Source organism: Bos mutus, chromosome 24, assembly GCF_027580195.1.
Source record: "Bos mutus isolate GX-2022 chromosome 24, NWIPB_WYAK_1.1, whole genome shotgun sequence".
Classification (NCBI taxonomy): Eukaryota; Metazoa; Chordata; class Mammalia; order Artiodactyla; family Bovidae; genus Bos; species Bos mutus.
The window spans coordinates 49,684,606-49,705,219 of NC_091640.1; the positions used below are offsets into that span (position 1 = coordinate 49,684,606).

General features: G+C 47.3%; 1 protein-coding gene across 1 annotated transcript in view; it reads right to left on the reverse strand.

Moving 5' to 3' along the window:
* MYO5B (myosin VB) overlaps positions 1–20,614 on the reverse strand; it is a 335,169-nt gene that overhangs the window by 130,725 nt on the left and 183,830 nt on the right. The window contains 3 exon segments of the mRNA XM_070361628.1: positions 1,178–1,259; positions 2,560–2,703; positions 11,452–11,608. Of these exon segments, the coding sequence (XP_070217729.1) occupies positions 1,178–1,259; positions 2,560–2,703; positions 11,452–11,608 (383 nt within the window).

Here is a 20,614-nt window from a genome sequence, read left to right on the forward strand (position 1 = left end):
CTCCCAGAACACAGATGACAGGCCAGGCCAGGCAAGCTGCGCGGCCTGAGGCTTGCCCTCAGCACACAAACCCATCAGGAGTTGGCTTGGAGGACTCAGCAGCAGGAGTCAGTCAATACTCAGAGCTAAGGCCATGCATATAGTTGGGGGAGGGCTCCAGGCCCAAGGAGAGGGGCTGCATGGGTGTGGTGTGGAGAACTAAAGCCTGCTCGCCCTTCTTGCCTTGGCTGGCTCTCAGCTCCAACAGGGCATCCCTGGTGGCTCAGACGGTAAACAGTTTGCCTGCAGTGTGGGAGACCTGGGTTCAAGTCTTGGGTTGGGAAGATCCCACAGAGGAGGGCATGGCAACCCACTCCCGTATTCTGGCCTGCAGAATGGAGGACATGGACAGTGGAGCCTGGTGGGCTACAGTCCATGGAGTCGCAGAGTCGGACACGACTGAGTGACTAACGCGTTCACTTTCTCGGCTCCGCTAGGTTCACATCAAGGCCCCTCAGCAAACAGCAGCAGCAGAAATGCAGGGTGAGGGGGACCCACCAGAAAGCTGTCCTCCTATCTGAGGGCAGCAGCAAGCTCCCGCTGGCCTCCTGCTCCAGCTGCTCCATCCCGGCCCGAGCGCTGCGGGGCGGGTGTGCACAAGCTGCCTGCCTGCGGGGAGGACCCCGCGCTGTGGTCCGGCTGGGGCTCCGGGTGCAGGGAAACTTCTCTCAGCACCCCCTACCTCACCTTCCACAGGGAGGCCCGGGATTCTCCAACGCACCTCTGGAGCCATGCCTGTCTTACCTCTGATTTAGCCTCACCCCTTTCTTTCTTTTTCTTTGTCTCAATCCTCAAATGTGACTTAAGAGCGGCTGGGCTACACTTAAGCGGCATGCGTTACCTAAATCTCTACATCCTCGTGGTGGGGGCACGTTTCTCATGGTGTCTCAAGTGAAACATACTTTCCAAAACAATAATGAATGTTAATTCGTTGAGCCTCTGCGCAATACTGTGCCACCCCCGGCCTCTTTTCCTCTCATTCTCTGGGGGCATGAAACTCACAGAGGTCTGAGGCTGGGCCCCCCGAGAGGCGGAGCTGAGAACCCCAGGACGGAGGACCCTGAGCAGAGCCCCCAGAAGCACCCCCTGCTGCCGCAGGACCCAGCCCCCCAGGACGGGCAGCATCCCCTTCACTTACTTAGTGCCAGCTCCTTAAATTCCGGAAGACTGGCAGCCGCACAGAGCTGGTAAAAGATGTGGTAATTCCTCTCGTCGTCTGCCTGGAGGAGAAAACACAGTTGCTCAGTGTGAGGGGCAGGGACCCCAAGACTGTCCCCTGCCCTGTTCGAATTCCAGGGTGCTCTGGGGGACAGAGGTCAAGATCTTTCCTTCACACCTCTGCCACCTTCAACTCCTACCTCCAGAATCTGCATTCACTGTTATGGGGCCCTTCTGCCAACCAGAAGATGTTTACCTCTGGACTTACGCAAAACAAGGCATGGTCTCTCTTTCTCCCTCACAGAGCATCCCTGCGGTTTCACCCGGGACAGCCCCATGGGTCGGCGCTGGCTCAGGTCACTGCGCTGCCTAGCTCACGCTGGGAAGACTGTCACTTCCCTGGTGCGGCCTCCCTCTCGCCCCTGAGAGGCTTGGCACTAAGAGAAGCTCTGCCCCTGCAATCATCAGGCTGGGACGGCAAGGGGAAAGGTCCACAATGAGACAGGACTTACAGCAGACATCGGGGCCAGACCTGCCTTACACAGGCAGAGTGGGGGTGGTGGGCGGTGGGGACACGGGCTTCAGGAAGCCTGAGTGCAGACGGCAAGGAAGAGGAAAAAACCCACGAGGAGTCTAGCCATAGCCACGGTCAGAGCACGTCTCACCCATACTCAGCCCAGCAGGCTGTCTGTGCTGTCGCAGTGAAACTGCAGTGGTCTGCAAATGGGGCGGTCCCACCAACCCTGCGGGGTGGAGGGAACCACACTCGGGGTTGTGAGCTGCACCGACCACCACTGGAGGCCAGGGTGCAGGAGGAGGATGGTCCCCGAGAGGCCAAAGACTATTCGGAAGGAGGGAACCCAAGGTGAGCAAAGAAGAACCAAGTCACGTGAGGCACGTGAGAAGCGAGAACTCCATCTATTTGTAAAGGAAACTAAGAAAATGGTCAAATATCTTTTTTTTTTTAATATAACCAAGTGAGTTTCCTGGTGAAAGAGGAAACCCATAGACCCTATATGACACTGCCCAGATCACAAGACTCTGAAGTCCACAAGGAACATGACTGTCTTCTCTTTGATGCCTAGCACAGGGCTAGCACATAACAGACAACACATCTTTGCTGACTGAATCTAAACACAATACCCATTGAAACATATCAATACGGGATAAAAGATTTTTCAGGTCTGATACCTATAAATGAAAACTTATTAATAAAAAAAGGAAGAAAGAAGCCCAAAAGCACAAGTCTATCCAAGTCCAGGTTCAGAAGACGAGATGTTCTTTGGGCACAGGGGGTGGAACATGGAGCAAGGAAGCACCATCCCTGGGAAAAAGTACAAAAAGTGCAGTCACGCGGCTCACCTGAAAGACCACCCTGGACTTCTCCAGCAGGTAGGTCCTCATGTTGGCCCCGATGATGCGGTACCTCTTGTCAAAGCCGATCTGAATGTACTTCCCGAAACGGCTGCTGTTGTCGTTGCGGGTGGTTTTAGCATTCCCGATGGCCTGTGCAGAAAAGACAAAGGTGTGCAAGACAGGGTGGGTTTTCCTAAGTTTCAGGATTGAATGCTCCTGGCAGCATCTCTATTCCCTCCCTCCTCCTTCCTTCTAGAACTTGTTATTGAGATGACAATGGTTCGAGCAAAAGAAAACAGAACTTCATTTTCCTTTACTCCTAAGGAAGGCCAGTGAGCATGATGAGTTGACTGAGGGTCTCTTTAAAGGGGACTAGACAGCTGGAAGGTGCACCTCCCTGACCTTCTTCTCTTCTTCCTTTTCCTACCTGGAATGTGCATGTGAGGGCCACTCTCCACCCCACCCTGAGAGTGCGCCCCGATCCTTCAAGGCACCAAGGGCCAGGCCACTGTCAGACTTCAGGAAGCCAATTCTGTTGGAAAAGTGGCAGGAGGGCTGCATTCCCCAACACACAGGGAAAAATGACCATTTCCCAGGCCTCCATCATGAACCAGGTCCTGGGCTGCGCTCCCTTCACTTTCCCTGAATCCAGGCAAGAATCCCAGGAGATGGGTATTATTGAGTTCCCTCATATTTTTGCGAAAACTTGGGCTCAAAAAAGGTAAGCAGTGTGCTGGGGGTCACATGGCAGGGAAGTGCCAACACCAAGATACAAATCCACAGTCCGTGTTCACTCCACCTGGTTTCACGGTCCTTGTCCAAACTACTCACCGCCAGACAGGAGCTGCCACCCGTGTGGGTGACTTCTCATATCTCAAACAGTCAGGTCAAATCAAAGGATAAAGACTAAGACATGAATCATCACATTTATCTTTTCCTAAGAAAGGAGGAGAAAGCCTTTCAGAGGATGGCAGGGAACCAACTCATTACTCTGATAAGCAGTCAATAAGGAAGCAAAAATCCACCCTAACTTTCCTGTGTAAACTCTATCAGGGTAACTAGTTAGTGAGAAGCTTCTCTTCCTAGAGTCACTCCCACTGATAAATGTGGGAGGAAAAATAGAATGTGAACATCTCCATTCTGTAACTCCTAATGAATTAACTAATCTAGGCATAAGCAATGGCTGCTGACTTCACCAAAAGATGTCTAGCTAGGCATTCTGTACATCTTGATGGGAACACCCACCATCAGCAATAAAGGGTTCTTGGTTTTTAAAACAAACAAACCTAAATCTAACCAAGCCTTTCAATTTTAGCACCCTTTTATGGGACATACAGAAGACAAAGGAACATGTTAACATCAGGAGGATGCAATCAGCAAAGGCCAGCTTCTGTAAAACTCTAAAGGACTGTCTACCTCCAACCAAAGAAAACACAAATCTCAATTTCAAAAATTTCAAATTTCATCATTTGTAAAATGGAAACAAGAATGTTCTCTTCCCGGCAGATGAACCTTCACCACATCTGAGATCACTCCTTAGGACAGCTTCAGGAAAGCTTGCCTACAGTCTAAAGATCACTGCCAGCCTATCCTCCTTACCTCACAAGGCTACTTTGAGAATCGATACAGTGGATCTACAAGTACTTTGAAAGTATATAACGGTACCCATGAAGGGAAGAGGTTGTTTGTATTATTACTACCAAACCCATAAACTCCACTCCGGGCATGAACTTCTAACTTCTGTGCATGTGTGAAGGACTTGCACGTTGTTCTTTATCTGTTAAACACCTGCTAGATTTATTGCTGTTGTATTGACTCAGAAAACATTTTGATGCATGAGGAAAGCGAGACCAGTTGTTACACATGATAAAAACTCCGACTTTGATTATCTCTGAGTCTACAGTGCAACAAAAGACACAGACATGATACAGTTAAAATATGAAAAATGAACAAATGACATATGCAGGGAGTTCATGGAAGAAAGTCACATGACCAGTAAACATCAGATACTCAACCTCAGTGGAAATCAGAGAAATGTAGACAAAGATGACAGTCCAGGGTGGCACTACCTGAAGAACTTTGATACTATGAAATGGTGAGGAAAAAGGAACTCTCATATATACACTGCTGGTCCAAATGTAAACTGCAACAGCCATTCTTAAGAACAACTGGGCATATCTAGTAAAATTGAATATATAAGGACCCAAGAATCCAGCAACCGTACTTCTAGATATTACTGAGAGAAACTCACACAGGTGTACAAGCAGGTGTGCAAAACAATGTTTAATGCAGAATATGTGTAACAATAAAACACAACCTTAATGTCTACCAATCCGAGAAACAGATAAAATGTGGACTATTCATACAATGGGATGCTATGAAGCTGTTAAATTAAGCAAATTTGAACATAATGCATGGGTGAATAAAAAGAATACTGAGTGAAAAGCAAGTTGCAAAATGGTTAATAGAATATGGTACCACTTATATGTGATAAATGTTTATATCTTTCCTTTTCTCCTTTGCTTTTCGCTTCTCTTCTTTTCACAGATATTTGTAAGGCCTCCCCAGACAGCCATTTTGCTTTTTTGCATTTCTTTTCCATGGGGATGGTCTTGATCCCTGTCTCCTGTACAATGTCACGAACCTCATTCCATACTTCATCAGGCACTCTATCTATCAGATCTAGGCCCTTAAATCTATTTCTCACTTCCACTGTATAATCATAAGGGATTTGATTTAGGTCATACCTGAATGGTCTAGTGGTTTTCCCTACTTTCTTCAATTTAAGAATGGGAAAGACTAGAGATCTCTTCAAAAAAATCAGAGATACCAAAGGAACATTTCATGCAAAGATGGACTCGATAAAGGACAGAAATGGTATGGACCTAACAGAAACAGAAGATATTAAGAAGAGATGGCAAGAATACACAGAAGAACTGTACAAAAAAGATCTTCACAACCCAGATAATCACGATGGTGTGATCACTGACCTAGAGCCAGACATCCTGGAATGTGAAGTCAAGTGGGCCTTAGAAAGCATCACTACGAACAAAGCTAGTGGAGGTGATGGAATTCCAGTTGAGCTATTCCAAATCCTGAAAGATGATGCTGTGAAAGTGCTGCACTCAATATGTCAGCAAATTTGGAAAACTCAGCAGTGGCCACAGGACTGGAAAAGGTCAGTTTTCATTCCAATCCCAAAGAAAGGCAATGCCAAAGAATGCTCAAACTACCACACAATTGCACTCATCTCACACACTAGTAAAGTAATGCTCAAAATTCTCCAAGCCAGGCTTCAGCAATATGTGAACCGCGAACTTCCAGATGTTCAAGCTGGTTTTAGAAAAGGCAGAGGAACCAGAGATCAAATTGCCAACGTCCGCTGGATCATGGAAAAAGCAAGAGAGTTCCAGAAAAGCATCTATTTCTGCTTTATTGACTATGCCAAAGCCTTTGACTGTGTGGATCACAATAAACTGTGGAAAATTCTTCAAGAGATGGGAATACCAGACCACCTGATCTGCTTCTTGAGAAATTTGTACGCAGGTCAGGAAGCAACAGTTAGAACTGGACATGGAACAACACACTGGTTCCAAATAGGAAAAGGAGTACATCAAGGCTGTATATTGTCACCCTGTTTATTTAACTTCTATGCAGAGTACATCATGAGAAAAGCTGGACTGGAAGAAACACAAGCTGGAATCAAGATTGCTGGGAGAAATATCAATAACCTCAGGTATGCAGATGACACCACCCTTATGACAGAAAGTGAAGAGGAACTAAAAAGCCTCTTGATGAAAGTGAAAGTGGAGAGTGAAAAGTTGGCTTAAAGCTCAACATTCAGAAAACGAAGATCATGGCATTTGGTCCCATCACTTCATAGGAAATAGATGGGGAAACAGTGGAAACAGTGTCAGACTTTATTTTTTTGGGCTCCAAAATCACTGCAGATGGTGACTGCAGCCATGAAATTAAAAGACGCTTACTCCTTGGAAGGAAAGTTATGACCAACCTAGATAGCATATTCAAAAGCAGAGACATTACTTTGCCCACAAAGGTTCGTCTAGTCAAGGCTATGGTTTTTCCAGTGGTCATGTATGGATGTGAGAGTTGGACTGTGAAGAAGGCTAAGCACTGAAGAATTGATGCTTTTGAACTGTGGTGTTAGAGAAGACTCTTGAGGGTCCCTTGGACTGCAAGGAGATCCAACCAGTCCATTCTGAAGGAGATCAGCCCTGGGATTTCTTTGGAGGGAATGATGTGAAAGCTGAAACTCCAGTCCTTTGGCCACCTCGTGTGAAGAGTTGACTCATTGGAAAAGACTCTGATGCTGGGAGGGATTGGGGGCAAGAGGAGAAGGGGACGACAGAGGATGAGATGGTTGGATGGCATCACTGACTCAATGGACATGAGTTTGAGTGAACTCTGGGAGTTGGTGATGGACAGGGTGGCCTGGCATGCTGCAATTCATGGGGTTGCAAAGAATCGGACTGAGTGACTGATCTGATCTGATATGTGATAGAACCACCCTCTGATTTTTGCATATACAAATATGTAGGAAAACAAAAATGGACTGGAACCAATCACTTCAATATGATTGGGACTGCACAATAAGGAGACGCATATCAACTAGGGTGGAAACAGAGAAGGGAGAAATTTAGCCAATGCCAGCAGAATGGGAAAGGCTTTAAGAAGTGGAAGTGTGAAGCGAATCTTAAAGGGTGAGTATAATTTCACCAGAGGAGAAGGAAAGGGGATTTTATTTATAAATATAGCATGGGCAAAGGGACAGAGGGGCATGTGAGGGACCTAACATGTGAGGAATGGCTACAGTGTGTTGAAACATGAGAGGAAACGAGAGGACAGGGAGTCAGGAAGGTGTGATGGGGCAGATCCTGGTATGAATAGGTTAATAGTCATAGACCTTGTTTCTTTAGCTTAAAAAAAAAAAGTCATATCCTGAAAATTACGTAACAACTGGTTTTCATTTCTGTGGGTTTAGCCCCCTTTCTTTCTCCAGGACAAGGGGAGTCTCTGCAGCTCCTGGAGTTGTGTGCCTGCAGACTCCAGTCACCCCAAGAAGCCGTGTGACCCCCCTGGGCTGGGGCTGGGTCTGCCCCTGCTCCCTCAGTCTCTTGATTAGCAGTGCCCTTCTAATCAGCGCAGACTTGTGAACCAGTCGCTCCTGGGCTGCTGACAAGCTCTTACACAGAATGGGGTCAAAGAGCTCTGAAGCTGACAGTAGATCATCCGAATCCAGCCCAGTCAATCCCAACCCACCCGCAACTCGCCTTTAATTCAAACAACTGCCACCTAATGCAGCCCACTGGGAATTCCAGCGCCTCAGACAGCCCACAACTCTGGGTCTCCCCAGGAGGCGTCTGTAGCGGCTGGGCTGCAGAAATAACGAGGTGATGACATGACCATAACTGATTGCTTCGTTGGGAGGTGCCATCCTTCCCCAGGACGTCATCAGTAATCAGCAGTGCCCTGATTAAAACATGCCTTGTATTGGCTGTATTCCTCTGAGGAGCCATGAAGATGACTGAGCTTCCTGGCACCGGGGCCCAAGTTAAGACTCTGAACTTGCAACAAGTTGGGTTTGGCTAGTAACAGAATCTGCTCTTTCTCTGCTTGGCGTCACTTTGATGCTACCTTGAGTTCTTCCAGGCAACAATTCTTCCTTTCCATGTGCATATCCAATATTTCTCTCAAAGGTAACACTTAATAATAGCCCAAGGGATAGCCTCTATGATAACAAAATTTCACAGTTGATAGAATGAGCCCTCTGGGTTTATTCACATGATTTCCAAAGTAGCAATTTGCTTAACTGTAGAAATTTAACATTTTGCACCCAAACCACTGTAGCATTTGTTCACATGACATCATGCAAGACTGGGCTGGTTCATGGACACATCCTTCCTCCTCTTGCTCTCACATTCCTTCCATGCCTGCCCAGCAGCCCACCAGCCTGCTCAGGCTGTAACAGACACTGGAAACATCAGATCACTTCAGATCACGGTCATTTAAAAAGCATTCCCAAGGCAGGGGCCCCAACAGTTAGGTTCACCCCAGTGTTCATGGCAGCATTATTCACACTGGCCAATAAAGTGGAAACAACCCAACTATCCATCAACAGAGGAATAGACAAAAACGTGGTACATACGTGCAACAAGATGTTACGCAGCCACAAAAACGGAGACAAAGTACTGATGTGCGCTGCAACAGGGGTGAGCCTTGGGAACGCTACGGAATCAGCGAAATCAGCCCCGCGCTGCAACAGGGGTGAGCCTTGGGAACGCTACGGAATCAGCGAAATCAGCCCCGCGCTGCAACAGGGGTGAGCCTTGGGAACGCTACGGAATCAGCGAAATCAGCCCCCACAGAAGAAGTGAGGTCCATGATTCCACTTGCATGCGAGACACAGAAGAGGCAATGTCGTGGGGACAGAAATTAGAACTGAGGTTACCAGAGCAGAGGGCAGAACAGGACATTACTGTTCAGTGGGCACAGGGTTTCTGTCTGGATGGTGAAAACATCCTGGGAATGCACGGTGGTGGTGGATGGCGCACAACACTGAGCGTGTATTAGTGCCAATCAAATGTACACTTCAGCGGTTGTTAATTTTTCTATTATGTACGTTTTACCACAACAAAAAAAAAAAAAATCATCCTGCCTGGGTCTTGTACCTGTTTGATTATGAGGTGGTCTGTCTTCATGAAGTTCCCCCGTCCTGACTAATAAGAACCACCAGGGATCAAAAGGGTTTCTTCCCTTCTCTGTTTTGTACAGAATCACTACTTACTTTACTTCCAAAAGAACAGGCACTCTGTGTCTTGGCAATCTTACTACTACATACTGAATTTCATAGTAGTAATTTTGAAATTTGAAATTTTGAAACTCAAAGGAAAAGCTGAAATCCTGGTTCCACGCTCGCCTGAGAGGATTCCTGATGCTAACTGCAGAGTGCTGGCCTAGCTGCCGCCAGGTAAGTGCAGGAGACAGCCAAGGGGGAGGCATGGACTCACCTCCACGACCACCTCCCAGATCCAGCCCATGGCCAGGCCACCACCTTGAGACTTTAAACAAATGCTGTGAGCAAACAGGCTACAAACTAAATGTCTGACAACAGGGAGTTAAATAATGGTAAAGCCATCTATCAATGTATGTCTGTAGCCAATGAGTTCAGAAGAAGCTAAATGATAAAGGGACATGGCTAATCCTATTAATATAATAGTCAGTGAAAAAGCTGGAAGGAAATATACCAAAATATTGAACAATTATCAGCAGGCTGTGGGATCAGTGGGGATTATTTCCTTTTCTTTCATATTTTCCAGTGAATCCTTCCTACCTTCTTAACATTTATTTGATAAATGTTTACCAATGGGTGTGGGACTGAGACCAGCAGCATTAGGATCACCAAGGAACTTAAAATAAATGTAGATTCCCCAGGCCTTCTGAATCAGAAACTCTGGGAGTAATGCCCAGCTATCAGCTCTCACAAATGCTCCAGGAGATTCTGATGCACAGTCAAGTTTAATAACAACTGCAATCAAATAAAAGGTTTTTTTTTTTTCCCGTTTCTAATCTGTTTGGTAAAAATGCCTTCAGCTTTATTGACCATTTCCCAAATCATATAAGAACAGATACTGAAACTTGCTTTTGTCTACAAGCATACTAAGTCGCTTCAGTCATGTCCAACTCTTTGCAAACCTATGGACTGTAGCCCAGCAGGCTCCTCTGTCCATGAGATTCTCCAGGCAGGAATCCAGGCCTGGATTCTCCAGGTAGAAGAGTTTGCTTGGTTAACTGATGAGCCCCTGTGATTCAAGACTCAGAATCTACTCCTGCAGTTGGTAAAGGCAGAGGGAGCGAGAGGGGCTGGAGAAGGTCCAGCCGGGGTCTTGTTCCCCCAGCTCCAACATAATCTGAAGGACCAAGCACGCTGATGCCTTGTGCCTCACCTGATGGGCTCAAGGCTGGGTGGAGAAACCTGACGCTATTTTGGCAATTTTCGGCTTCAACTGAATTTCCTCTCACTAAAACCAAGGGGCTCTTCGGAGCTGACAAGGGCCTACTGCAGCCCAGGCAATAGTGAAGGGCCTCAGCTTCGGAGGCAGGAAATCAAAGCTGGCCCAGGGACGGTGCAGCCATTTAGCTGAACTCCATCAGAAGGAAACTTTTACAGAGGAAAAGGGGGAAAAGAGAAATGGAGTTCCGTCCCTGTAGCATGGTTCGCTATAGTGAGACCTAAGTTTCAGAAATCTCTCTGACCCCTCACTTGCATCGGCCGCTCTGAGGCCACCGTGTGGGAGGTGCAGGTGGTGAAGACAGAGACTGGAACTGCCCTGGCCAGTTCATGCCAACTCAGGGAACAATTTTCTGAGACTCTTCAACAAATTATATGTTGTCACATAGCGTTTGACTCTTTCTCCCCGCAGAAGACAAAGTCCAAACATTTTTGGGAAAGGAGGGGGGATCTTTTATCCAGGCCTCCTCACCCCATGGGAACTTCCCTCCTGATTCAGTGGGGCCTCACCGCGTGGGAAGGATTCGGTGGGACACTGATTTGCTGACACAGGATGGCAAGAGGGGACAGGACACGGCAGAGATGGCGGTAGACGGGGAAGGACTGTCATGACACTGTCGGGCAGAGTCAAGGCACAGGAAGACATGAAGAGGACCCTCTATCCAATACCGGGGACCTGGGCTTCCAGGTCAGGAAATTCCCAAATCTGTGGTTTTAGGGGCACCTTTGAAAAATTTCCCTCAACAGTAGACAACAGGTTCTTGGGAAGAGGTAAGAATGCTGACCACATGAGGCTGGACACTCAGCAGTCTTACCGCCAGCAGAAGGAACTCCAGCCAAGGAGGCTAAGGACATTTGGACGGCTTTACCTCCATGATGGGACTGGACGCCAGGACCTTCTCTTCGATGTTGGTGTCACTGGCTGAGCCACTGACCGTGGTGAAGTAGCGCATGGCATACTTGGCCGACACCGTCTTGCCAGCTCCAGACTCCCCGCTGACTATGATGGACTGGTTCTTCTCATCTCTGCAAAGCAAAGGCCCTGGTCAGTCGCTGGCCACAGAAAAGCGCTCTCGCCTTCCAAGGACCCTGTTGGCAAGGGTCTGAGCCCAAATTAGGGATAAATGTGAGGGATGGCATGGAAACAGCCCAACTTCCTTCATACATTTCAACAGATCTGAAAGGGGGAGAAAGAAAGGAGTTCTGAGAAAGACTTACAAACCCCACATACCCTATTTTATGACCCAGAGGAAGGGGGACATATATATCATACACTATTTGTAATCACCCATAAGTTGACCTTGGGGGTGATGGGCAAGAGCACCCTCACTTTGTTCTACACACATTAGCTTTGCTTCCATCTCAGCTAGAGAGCCCAGGACCAGAATATGGGCAGGAAAAACCACCTGATTTTGAACCTCACACCCACTGGTTAGCTGTCTGGCTTTGGACAAGGTAGTTTACTTCTTTGACCCTCAGACTATCTCAGTCCAGTCTCTTACGACTTTGATCTCCAACCACGCTCATGCTCTTCTAAGTGGTCACCTAGATGTAGGGACCACCTAGGTCTCTAATTCATCCTAACACTCCTGCCAGATTGAGTGTCTAAAGCACAGCTCTAAGTGTGCTTTCCCCACTCAAATCAAGGTAACTACCCATCACTTACAGAATCAAGTCCAAAGTCCTTAGTTGAATGGTTGAACCCCATCACAATGCACATCTCAACACTAAAACCTCTGACAAGCGTGGGCAAACTGTGGTGCTAAGGACAGAACACTGGGCCTTTGGTCTAAGGATCTTGTCTGAGTTCTGGCTCTGCTATCGGCAGGCCCTTTGTGAGCCTTAACCACATTACCATCTTACAGATTTGCTGCAAGGCTATATGAAACGATGTCTACATTTCGTATAAGGTGAGGGTATCGCAGTCCAGCCAAGATGAGCGACGTGCCAGCCTCTGCAACTGCGCACTTTCCCACCACTGCCACTGATGGTTCTCACTCTGCCGGAAATCACCTGCAACTTACACCCTTCTCCCGAAGCCTGACCCACGTCCAAAGTCTAACCCATCTCAGGCATCCCAGCAGGCAATTATTTCTCTACCTTCTAAAGTCTCACAGCATCTGCTTTGTGCTGCTTGTAAGGCAGTGTCCCATCTCACCTCACACTGATGTCAGGCCCTGCATGGTCATTTTACTTGCTGTGTGACTTTGGGTCACTTCTTTTCTTTGGACCTCTGTCTTTTCATCTTGTCAAATACACAGTTGCAGCTTGGGACTCCCCTAGTGATTTAATCTGTCTCTGACATTTGATGATTCCATGATCAAAATTGTAAGAGGGAGTATGGGTGGGGAAAAGCTCTCAGTTGCAATTTTCCATTACTTAGGGTTGGCTGTGGGGGAGATATTTATAAGTGTGGAATTCTACCCGACGTCCTTCAAAAACACAACCGATGTATGGCTCCATCCGTTCAGCCCAATTACAGACATGACTTAGCCTACTACTTGGGTCTCTTTGCTTTTCAAGAAATCCTTTTCTCCTGAGCCAGGTGAGGTTCCCTTTACAGGCACACCTTGGAGATACTGCAGGTTCATTTCCAGACAACCACAATCAAGCAACTATCCCAATAAAGAGAATATTGCAATAAAGCAAGTCATGTTAATTTTTTGGTTTTCTGGTGGAGATAAGTTACATTTACTCTATAATGTAGTTTATTAAGGGGCTTCCCAGGTGGCTCAGGTGGTAAAGAATCTGCCTGTAATGCAGGAGGCCCAGAAGGTACATAAGAATATTATGCCTAAAAAAAAAAAAAAAAAAAGCACATACTTTAATTTAAAAACATTTTATTTTGAAAAAAAATGCTAAGCACTCTCTTGGCCTTTAGCCAGTTGCAGTCTTTTGGTTATTGGGGGTTTTACTGCTGACTGATCAGAGTGGTGGTTGCTTATGGTGGGGGTGGCTGTGGCAATTTCTTAAAATAAAACAACAATGAAGTCTGCTGCATGGACAGACTCTTCCTTTCACTTGAACACTTAGCAGCCAATGTAGGGTTATCAACTGGCCCAATTTCAATACTGTGTCTCAGAAAACAGGAAGGTATGAGGAGGCGGGGAAAGATAGGGGAACAACTAGCTGGTTGAACAGTCAGAACATACAAGACATTTATCAGTTACGTTCACGCCCTTACATTGGTGTGGCTGGTAGCACCCATAACAGTAAAAACATAACATCAAATATCACTGATCACAGATCATCATCACAAATAGAAATAGTGTGAAAAAGTTTGAAATATTGCAAGAATTACCAAAATGTGACACAGAGACTTGGAGTAAATGCTGTTGGGAAAAAATGGAGCTGATAGACTTGCTTGGCACAGGGTTGAAACAAACCTTCAGTTTGTTTGTTTTTTAAAAAAGGCCTGTGAAGCACAATACATCAAAGGGCAGTAAAGGGAGTTCTGCCTATATTTAGAAAAACTAACCCACAGCCACGGCATTTCACACCCTGAAACACCAGCTGTGACTCAGGCCCAGGTTGCCTTCAGGAAGGCAGGAAACACCCCTGAAGGCCTGGGCATCAGGCAGGAGCACAGGACTCCCAGGTTGAGAACCAGCCGCTCTCCAGCTCTCACGCAAACACCAGCAACCAACAAGTCCACCTCCCATCCCCGGGGCTCACACTGCATCCCCGTCTTGGACACCTGAGAGGCGAGACTTAATTGCTGCTCAACCTTCTGCTCTTCCAGTAAAAATTTCCCACCAAACCACTGCAGCACCTGGAGCTCCCCGAGCAAGGCCAGCCTCTTCTCCATCCCCATATCTGGGTGGGGGCCCCCTGGGCGGGGGGAAGTGGGGTGGGGAAAGGTGGATGTCAAGGCACCTGAGGTCCCCACTACAGAGCACTGATCGGCCAGGGAGGCACTGCAGGGACTTTGGGGACGTCATGCTGAAGTGTGGTCTTGTTTGGGCTTTCTGCAGAGAAGAAACCATCATCCTTGGCCTCCCCACCAGCAACAGGCACAGAACCATCAGGAAGCACTGCTTCAGCTGTCTCCAACTGAGGGAAGCCCCAGAAGAGCTCCAGATACACCGCCTGGCTGTGACAATGAGGGCAGCATGCCCCTGGACATGTGTGACATCAGTACCCTCGCCCTGGAACCCCTCTCTAATTGCCACCACGTGACCACATGCCAGTCGCTGAACTGAGAGCTCCTAGAGAACAGGCATTAGCTTTAACCTTGAACCTGCAGGATTCCTAGCGCCAAAGACTCTCCATCACTCCCTGTTCCCCCACCCAAGCCTTCTCCGTATAAGGGGCACCAGCCTGCACTCACCCACTTCATCCAGAAACCTGGGAGTCACTGTGGATTCCTCCCCTTCCCTTAAGCCAGTGTGTCTCACTGAATTCACCTCCCAAGACACTCTGCTCTGTTCTCTGGACCTGTGAGACCCAGCCATCATCTCTAACAAGCATACAATAACAGCTTTCTAACCCTTGCTGTCATCCTCCTGTAATATCAACACATCCTCCTTAGATGACCTTTTGCAGTGAATATGGGGTCAAACCTCGCCCCCTGCTTTAAGCCGTCCAGTGGAACACCTCTGCCCTCTAAGATCCCAGCTCCGGAATCATGTTCAATACTCTCCATGAACCAGCATCTCTCTTTCCAGCTTTATCACATGCCACGCTTCTCTTTGTTCACTCCGTTCAAGCCACATGGGGCTTTCTTTTTCCTTCCTACTTTATATCTGCTTGAAGCTATTTCAGTTCAAACTGATTTTCTCTTCTTTGATCTCACAACTCTTAGTGCCTGGTACTCAGAGTCTGCCTTACGGCCACTCACACATTACTACTTTTCATTGTAATTAATTACCACCACCAATTTACATTTAGCCACGCTATCCCTTGCTTCAGTCAGTTCAGTTCAGTTGCTCAGTCGCAGACTCTTTGCGACCCCATGGACTGCAGCACGCCAGGCCTCCCTGTTCATCACCAACTCCCGAAGTTTACTCAAACTCATGTCCATAGAGTCAGTGATGCCATCCAGCCATCTCATCCTCTGTCGTCCCCTTCTCTTCCTGCCTTCAATCTTTCCCAGCATCAGGATCTTTTCAAATGAGTCAGCTCTTCACCTCAGGTGGCCAAAGATTTGGAGTTTCAGCTTCATCAGTCCTTCCCATGAATATTCAGGACTGACTTCCTTTAGGATGGACTGGTTGGATCTCCTTGCAGTCCAAGGGACTCTCAAGAGTCTTCTGTTTGGGACTCACAAGACTACTGGGTATCAGTCTTCTCATTTTAGAAAATCCATTTTAATAATATAAATATTAAGATGTCGCTGTGTTTTTATTTTGTCTTTGGGCCACGGCATCCAGGATCTTAGTTTCCCAATCAGGGATTTGAACCCAAGCTCTGAGCAGTAGAAGCTTGGACCACTGGACCGCCAGGGAAGCCCCCCACTCTTCTCATTTTTAACAAGGATAAAAATGAAGTTTGGGAAGACCCAGGGATATTCCCAGAGTTCTCAGCTAGCAAGACACCAAATGCAAACTTGAACACAGACTTCCTTACCCTGGACAATTTCCCACTGGGGTGTTCTGTAACACCTCTACACCACCATTATAGCACCTTCGTGTGTAACCAAGCACCATTGGTGAATCCCTCCAACAATTCAAGCCTTGAGACATTAGACAGGAATCAGGTGTCAGTGCTGGCTGGCACAGCACCACTTCCTCAGTTAAAACATCACTTCTTTTAGGGTGGTCAGAAGCCCCTGCCTGACCACCCTACCTTCCTAGCACTCAGCATACAGTTTACTAATATTTTCTTTATCTACTTAGCACTCCTTCTATCCTTGTCTTTCCCATTAGAACCTAGTTCCATGATGGCCAGTCTCAGATGCAGGGCTTGGATGGACAGGCCAGCGCCTGGTTTGTGTCAAGATAGCAGGGGCTATCACAGATGGTGGTCTTCATAGACTGAGGCCACGGTGCCTCAGTACAGTTTACTGCCTGCAAACCAAACTTCGTGGTTCCTGCCCTCAGTTCAGTCTCCGGAGCTCATCCATGGGAAGGGGGCTCCCTGCAGGGGCCCCAAGCTTCAAAGAGGTGCAGCTCTCTTTCCGTGGACTGGGCACTCCCTGAAAGGCAGGAAGAGGTGGGAACAAGACCTGCTAATGCCCCTGACACACAGTGGAGCTGCTAAACAGGAAGGAGGGAAGGCCCAGCCTGAGCCTCGCCCAGCAGGAAGGACGCCCTGTCTCTGAACACACATCATTAAGCCCCTCCATCATTCCCCACTCCAGTAACAAATCATCTGAAAATTTAGGTGTGTCAGTAGAATACAGTCTAGTCACTAATGGGATAATCAATCTATTGTTTCTTGCCTGTCTATGTCTGTCTGGTCTGTAATTACATTTTCAACACCATCATCACAGTGCAGACCATCTACTATGGTTAAAAAAGAAAAAAAGATTTGCACCAGACAATGGGGATACAAAGAATTTTTAATCAAGAATTTCTGTCCAACACAGACATTTGTGTCAGTACCATGGACAGAGTTAATAACTGGGAGACATGCAAGGAAGACAATTAAAATGAATCTTAGCAGCATGCCAGCTAAAAAAAAAATTGATAGTACTATATATGGTATGATATTTTCTTTAAAACTCAACAATAAAAAAGAAATATGATGCCTAGGGATACAAACACAATTATATTAACACAAAATAATCTCAAAACCCCATTAGAGTGGGAAAGTCAGGAAAAGTCAAGAAGAGGGCAGAGTCACCTTGGGAGGAAAAAAACCAGGTTCTATGGAAGGGAAAAGTAAGGTTTGGGGACAGAGATAAGCTAGGATGGAGATAAAGTTAGGTAAAGCTATAGTTTTTCCAGAAATCATGTATGGATGTGAGAATTGGGCCATAAAGAAGGTTGAGTGCTGAAGAATTGATGCTTTTGAATTATGGTGTTGGAGAAGACTCTTGAGAATCCCTTGGACAGGAAGAAGATCAAACCAGTCAATCCTAAAGGAAAGCAACCCTGAATAATCATTGGAAGGCCTAATGCTGAAGGTGAAGCTCTAATACTTTGGCTGCCTGATGTGAAGAGCTGAATCATTGGAAAAGATCCTGATGCTGGGAAAGATTGAGGGTAAAGGGAGAAGGGGGCAGCAGAAGGTGAGATGGTTATATAGCATCACCAACTCAATGGACATGAATTTGAGCAAATTCTTGGAGATAGTGGAGAATAGGGGAGCCTGGGATGCTGCAGTCCATGGGGTTGCAAAGAGTTGGACATGACTTAGCGACAGAACAGTCAGTTAGGTAAAAAAGGTACAGAAACTTAGAGTGAGGCCATTTGGGGCTCTAAACAGAGCCTCACAGTTACAGTGAGTCTAAAGTTAAAGATTTTCTCCCAAGGTTGGGGCATAAGAAAGAACGGTTCTGCTGTGAGAAGGGGCTGGGCCAGAAAGTGCCAAGTCAGGGATCCCATAAACCCAGCCAACAAGAAAGCCAGGCTCAACGTGGGAATGAGGAGATATGTCCTGGGCAGCTAGAGAGAGGGTGCCTATGTCTGGGGCCCTCCATGCTCGGGACCCAGACAGGCTCAGGGTGTGGGGCAGGCACAGCAGCATCCCTGAGCATCTCTGCCATCAGGGACCAGTGACCTACCTGCCACACCTTCCCCTCTCCCAGGCAGGGCTGTGTGCTCACAGTCTAGAAATCAAGTCAATAGGGAAGGCAGCCATAAATATTCATGGAAAACTGCTTAATTGGTAGTTAGCAGTCAGAGTCCTAAGTGCCCAGTCAATAAGATGAAATTGAACCTTCTGACAACGCGGGGGCTAAGTACTTAGTGCATTTCATATCCAAGTATCATTTTTCCACTTTAGTCTCACAGTGGCCCTCTGGGTGCTAAGTTCTATTTATAAACCTCCTAGGTGTAGTGTGATACAAGTAGCCGTGAAATGAATCCGTCTCCTTCCACTTACTTGCTGTTCCCAGGAGAGGCTGCCTCCTCTCACATGTGAAAGGATCACAGAAAGAACCTCTGGGAACTCAGTCAAGCCCACCCCTCACTGGAAGATAAGCAGGGCAGAGTGAGACAGAAACAGAGTGGGGGTCTCCTCGGTGTGGATGGAGATGTCCCAGCATCTCTGCTCTTAAACTGGAAAGGCTGGAAGATGAGCCGTAAGACCTCCTGCTATTCCTGAACTCTGATTCCAGATCCAGGTTACAGTTGAGCTGTGCAGAATATTAATAAATAGCTCACATCAACTGCAGGTACCTGCTAATCTTGAAAATACCCCTGAAAATTCAGAAATCTGTGGGTTTAGTTAGCTTATTAAGAAGCAGAGACATTACTTTGCCAACAAAGGTCCATCTAGTCAAAGCTATGGTTTTCCCAGTAGCCATGTATGGAGGTGAGAGTTGGGCTATAAAAAAAGCTGAGCGCCAAAGAACTGATGCTTTTGAACTGTGGTGTTGGAAAAGACTCTTGAGAGTCCCTTGGACTGCAAGGAGATCAAACCAATCCATCCTAAAGGAAATTAGTCCTGAATATTCATTGGAAGGACTGATGCTGAAGCTGAAGCTCCAATACTTTGATCACCTAATACGAAGAACTGACTCATTTGAAAAGACCCAGATGCTGGGAAAGATGGAAGGCAGGAGGAGAAGGGGACGACAGAGGATGAGATGGCTGGATGGCATCACTGACTCAATGGACATGAGTTTGAGTAAACCCCAGGAGTTGGGATGGATAGGGAGGCCTGGTGTGCTGCAGTCCATGGGGTCACAAAGAGTCGGACACGACTGAGCGACTGAACTGAACCGAACAACAGAGGCAAGTGTTTCCTGTGGTTTTATATTTAACAGAATTATTTGGTCCATGTTATCTTGTGCTGTGCCATGCTTAGTCGCTCAGTCATGTCCAACTCTTTGCGACCCCATGGACTGTAGCCCACCAGGCTCCTCTGTCCATGGGATTCTCCAGGCAAGAATACTGGACTGGATTGCCATGCCCTCTTCCAGGGGATCTTCCCAAACAAGGTATCGAACTCAGGTCTCCCATATTGCAGGCAGGTTCTTTACCGTCTGAGCCACCAGGAAAGCCCAGTGTTATCTTAGTTGGGGGTAAACTATGATGTACACTTATTTGTACCCTACAGGGTGTGTGTGTGTGTTAGTCACCCAGTCATGGCTGACTCTTTGCAACCCCATGGACGGTAGCCCACCAGGCTCCTCTGTCTATGGGATTATCTGGGCAAGATTACCTGCAGTACCAAATAAACACTTCTGAAGCTCTCTTTCACTTGGTGCTGGAAATTACTTTACAGAAAAGGAACACATCCAGGTAATATTCAGGTAAAAAGGCTTCTCGTGGATCAGCAGTCTAGCTCGGTAGTATCTGAAGCCAGGTGCATCTGAGCACCTCGGTCTAAAGCCCATCCTCTTTCTCTGCACTGCACTCTCTCTGCCAGGTTACCAGGAGATACAAGGTCTTCTTCGATTTCTCTTCTAGATCCAGCCTCATCCATTCACCTTTTAAATTTAGCAGAACCCTGCACGTCAATTTCAGCATCTCCTCTTACCTCTCCAGGTTGCCTCTAACATGATCTCATCTTACCTCCTCGCTACAAACACCACCCCAAAGCTGTCCACTCTCAGATTTACACCCCAACCCAGATCTCTCCCAAAGCCAAGGACATATGCACAGCGACAGTGACACACAGAGGCTGCACAGCTCTCCCCTCAAAGCCTCCACACCCAGAACCAAGCTCCCCAGCCCCCCTCCAGTCTGCTCCTCATCCTAACTCCTCAAGCGCATGGCTTGGTGCCCCGCACAGCAATGAGACGGGGACTTGGGAAGGGTCTTTGGCTCTTTTCTGTTCCTTACACCACCAGGCAGAGTTGACTGTACTGCCTCGATCCTCTTTTTAATCCATCCCCTAAGTCCTGTCCCTCATCCTTTCTCTCCTGGTGCTTTCACAGTATCGTAACCGGTCCTCCTCTGCCTTTGTCAGCCCCTACTC